At 46.1% G+C, this 4,928-nt stretch overlaps 1 protein-coding gene across 1 annotated transcript; it reads left to right on the top strand.

Annotated features, from left to right (window-relative positions):
* Positions 1-412: 412 nt before the first annotated feature.
* Positions 413-3,614, top strand: ccnb1 (cyclin B1; the record flags this gene model as incomplete). The annotated part of the gene is made up of 9 exons (XM_083899409.1): positions 413-433; positions 687-812; positions 1,647-1,754; positions 1,844-2,032; positions 2,116-2,274; positions 2,354-2,590; positions 2,687-2,827; positions 3,288-3,398; positions 3,504-3,614. The coding sequence occupies 9 exons, from the start codon at positions 413-415 to the stop codon at positions 3,606-3,608; spliced, it is 1,197 nt and encodes a 398-aa protein (XP_083755535.1). The 3' UTR covers positions 3,609-3,614.
* Positions 3,615-4,928: the final 1,314 nt, after the last annotated feature.

Genomic DNA, 4,928 nt, shown 5'->3' with positions numbered 1-4,928 from the left:
AATCAGTAGATTAATGGTCATAATACTCTCTATTACACACAAAGTAGCGGCCATTTTACACGACAACACATTAAACTTCAACATTAGACAAGAAAACAGCACCATTTAAACATAAATGTAGCGATACAAACATCAGACAATAACGACTTAAACACACAAAGTGTGATTTAAAAATTAAAAACATACAAGCAGGCGAAAAAAAACAGGAAAAAGGAAGTGAGCTGTGACACGTGACCACTGGTTGCCCCGGTAACGCATTTGAAGCAGCTGCGCTCGACCAATCAGACGCTGGCGTCGTCCCGGTCTCGGCCAATCAGCGCGAAGCCAGCGAGGATTTAAACCGGTGCAGTGAAAACTGTGCTACAACGCATCATTCTCCAGTATCCACCGCTGAGACCAACTACTCGCACAAATGGCTCTCCGTGTTACCAGAGTAAGTCTTTAAACCTTATTTACACTCTCTTTTATTCTCTCAACTATGCATTTAATCTCACTTTTAAGCAAAATATGCTTTATTTGCATGTTGATTTTCGCTAAAATACTCGCTGTTGTATAGCCTCCTCGTCCTTCATGGGTGTTGTCAGGTTATCCACAGTTGTGCATTAAATATCCGAGTCCTGCTGTCTTTTATTAATGTGTTATTTCATGTTTTTAAACGTATTTTTTCTTTTCCTTTCGTTCTATAGAACCGCTTGGCTTCCTCCAGGGCCGAAATGGCCGTTAAGGCCTGCTCCGTGACCGGGCCCACGAAGCCTCGCGCGGCCCTCGGTGAGATCGGTAACATCGCAGTGACCAAGGAAGTCCAGAAAAAGGTAAATCTTTATAATATAACGTGTATATGCTTCTGTAACCTGTGCTATAACATCTTTATAATGTCATTGTTATTCATTTAAACCAGCTAATGTTCACCATGTGTTCTCATTTCAGCACCTTAGCTTATTTATTAGCTCTTTTTGCTAAAGTAGGGCCCGTTGCTAAGTGCTACTTCCTTGTGTTTATCAAATGGAAGCTCAAATACGCCAATTAATCCAATGCAGTCACCGTGAGTATGTATTTAAGGCGTTTTGGGCAAATAAATCATAATTTTTGAAGGTAAATGGATGGCGTAAATATTGTAAAACAAAATAATTCAAGTTTTTGCACTGGCTGCAAATGCATCTTTTTGTTCTGTGACCTTTTAAACTTTAGAGCAACGGTGTTCTAACTGAATAATGCACATTTGAGTGTATTCTGCATCATATGAAAATTAGCAGTCGTTATTAAAGTGCAGTAAAATCCAGTGTGTTTACATTTGTTTTGCTGAATTTAAAGCGCTTGTATTTGATTTAAAATGTTTATATACAACGATAAACATCCAGCACATGGAGTGTTGTGACTCCAAAGAAATGCATTTCTTGTATAAAAACAACAAATGCACTATGCTACAAGAGGCTAAATGGATTTAATGGAATACAATAACATGGAAAAGTGCAATTTAAGATTCTTTTCACTTTTGATTAGCTCTGTGCATTAACTCTTTGGCCCAGTAGATGGCAGTGATGCACCATCCTGGATGCAAGCTGCTGTTTTTCTGTTTTCTTTTAAATGATATTGGTTATTTGAACCATCTGCTCCTGCTCAAACACCAAACTCTGCTTTTGTTTCAGAACGTCAAGACCGAGGCGACGAAAAAGACCAAAGTAGAGAAAGTGGTCGCACCAAAACAACAGGAAAATGTCGTTCCCGTTAAGCCAGAGCCAGAGCCCGAGGTCCAGGTGAGTTGACGCTCGGGTGTTCCTTCACGTCCGTCTGGATGTGTTTGGAAGCTCATGTCATGATGTTCCACTCCCACCACCACCTCCAGGTTCTTCCAGAACCACAGTCTCCCACTCCGATGGAGACGTCCGGCTGTGAACCCGGCGACCTCTGCCAGGCCTTCTCCGACGTCATCCTCCACACCGCCGTCAAGGACGTGGACGCCGACGACTACGACAACCCCATGCTCTGCAGCGAGTACGTGAAGGACATCTACAAGTATCTCCGGCAGCTCGAGGCAAGACCTTTTCACTTCGTGTCAAACGTTGGTCCCCGTGTGCTCGTCTCGTCCGGTTCTAATCCGGCGTTGTCGTCCACCAGGTTGAGCAGAACGTCCGACCCACGTACCTGCAGGGGAAGGAGGTGACGGGGAACATGAGAGCCATCCTCGTCGACTGGCTGGTGCAAGTGAGCCTGAAGTTTCGTCTGCTGCAGGAGACGATGTACATGACGGTGGCCCTCATCGACCGCTTTCTTCAGGTGAGAATTGCCCTTTTTTAAAGAGGAATATTAAGAACCGTAAAGATCTGCCGACTAATCCCGAACCGATCTCCACCAGGACCACCCAGTCCCCAAGAAGCAGCTGCAGCTGGTCGGGGTCTCCGCCATGTTCCTCGCCTCCAAGTACGAGGAGATGTACCCGCCCGAGATCTCCGACTTCGCCTACGTGACGGACCGCGCCTACACCACCGCCCAGATCCGCGACATGGAGATGACCATCCTGCGCACCATCAAGTTCCAGCTGGGCCGACCGCTTCCCCTGCAGTTCCTCAGGAGAGCCTCAAAGATCTACGAGGTACAGTCGGAGGGGGAGAAACCACCGCTCGCACGGTTTAAGGTTTTTTTTTTTGTATCTTCAGACGCTAACGTCTCTCTCTCTCTCTCCGGCCAGGTGACTGCCGAGCAGCACACCCTGGCTAAATACCTCCTGGAGCTCACCATGGGCGACTACGAGATGGTCCACTACCCTCCTTCCATGATGGCCTGCGCCGCCTTCGCTCTGACCCTCAAGGTCTTGGATGCTGGAGAATGGGTGAGCGAAAGGTTTTCACGGAAAAATAGTCAGGAGTTGCCTCCAATGTCTTAAGAATTCATATCAAGAGAGGCGCGCTCTATGGAAGCCACCATTTTGGTTGGGTAAAGTACTACGATTCAGTTTTAAAGCCAACTGAAGACCTCAAGGGTTCTCCTTATAGGAGCTTCAACTGTAGTGAGGATCTTTGAACCAGTGAAATGTTCCTCTGTCGTTATAGGACACAACAGCTAGCCACCATTTTAGCTTTCTATGAACGGACCAGAGAAGAAACGAGTTGCGCTTCTTCTGGTAGAGCCCAGTAACCCGTCTCTGGAGTGGAATAGGACAGTTTCTCCTGCCGAAATGGCGCATTTGGTTCCAAGTGTTAAGATCTAATCTCCATCTCGAAAGACGGATTCCAAAATGGCTGCCCGATTAGATGCGTTTTGCTGATCCACGTTCTCTCGTCTCTCCTCAGGATGTGACGCTGCAGCACTACATGGACTACACAGCAGAGAGTTTGATTCCTGTGATGGCGCACATCGCCAAGAACGTCGTCAAAGTCAACGACGGGCTGACCAAGCACATTGTGAGTACTCGGCTTTCTTTTGACGGAGTCTCCTCGAGTCTCTGGTTTTTTCGATTGTTCGCGTCTAACGACGCCGTCCGTCTCCCCCCCCCCCCCCCCCCGCAGGCCGTCAAGAGCAAATACTCGACGTCGAAGCAGATGAGGATCGCCACCGTCGCGCACCTCAAGTCTTCGGTGGTGAAGGAACTGGCGAAGCAGATCGCGCAGTGAGACGACGGCGCCCGCGTCTTTGGCACCGTGTGCTTTAAATTTGTACAGTTGTAACTTAAGATTTTAATGTGACTCCATCACGGGCGGTTTTGCGTGTTTTCTAATGGCCGTTTTTTCCCCTCAAATGTGTTTTTTTTTTAGACCTCGTATCTCGCCGCAGTTCAGTCTCTGCCTCAGAGACGACTCCAGTGACTGTAATTCCACCACCTCACCACTATCGCATGTCTGTTCTTAACACACTACTTAATGTTCGCACCCGGACGTCTTTGTGGCAGACGGTCGAGACGTCGCCGTGTGTTTTCGTAGTCGGTCAAACCCCAGTTTTCACAACGTCCGGCCGTGTTTGAGGTCTAAAACGAGGCAGTTTCTACTTTTTTATGCTATTTTCTTAACGTGTGAAAGTGTAAATGTACAGCGATACTTTTTAAACTGATTTTACCTGTAAAGCATTTATTAAATGGTTTTCACCAGATTTTTCTTGTCTGTCGTGCATTCAATCACCACCAGAGGGCGCTGTAAGACCAGTTGTGTGCGTATCACTGGTTCCATAGACTTTAACCATTGAAACAAACTACTTTAGGATGGAGTTAAACCAACATTTCTGCTGCATTTAAGGGCAACTTGCCTTTTTAAAGTGGCAGCAGCGTTCTGTGCTTCATCTTCCACAATTCCAAGTGGATTTAAAGAGGTCCTTTCTACAACACTCTTGATATTGGTTTGACCCACAAGTCTGAGCTTCAAAGACGTCTGCTTTCAAACAACCTTAGGTTTTCAACGTTGGCTTGAAAATGGTTTCTCCTGCCAATTTAAGATGTTTAGATCTTTTTTTCCCCCCTGAGTTTGCTGGTAAAATTAAAGTCTAGAACTTGGGTTTTTGTGCTCTTAATTCACACACATCATCCTTTACTGCTTCAGTCTGCACACCAAGAGCGGGGATATTGCATAATCGTGTATAAATGTACGATATAAACAATGGTAGGTAACCATAATATATACAGGATGTTTTATAAGCGGACGTAGATTTCTGTTTAGGGAACGAAACTCCCGACTGTAAAGTCTCAAAATCCCCAATTTTAACCATTGGAAGACCGGACGTCCCCTCAACCAGGCTCTGATTGGACGGTGCCAATCACAACACCAACTGTCCACTCATATGGGTTCCCTATTGATGTTTGATTCAAACAGTGGTGTCGCCCCCTGGTGGCCAACTCCTACTACTTCCTAGGCCTCACTTTTTAAACGATGTTTATATTCAGTCTTTAGGCGACACTAAAAAGCAGGAAGTCCATGTCCATGGAGACTGACACTAGCAGGGAGTGA

The sequence above is a fragment of the Microchirus variegatus genome (genome assembly GCF_963457635.1).
Source record: "Microchirus variegatus genome assembly, chromosome: 1".
NCBI classification, from domain to species: Eukaryota; Metazoa; Chordata; class Actinopteri; order Pleuronectiformes; family Soleidae; genus Microchirus; species Microchirus variegatus.
The sequence above is the reverse complement of the archived record's forward strand: the minus strand, read 5'-3'. Positions and strand labels throughout refer to the sequence as shown.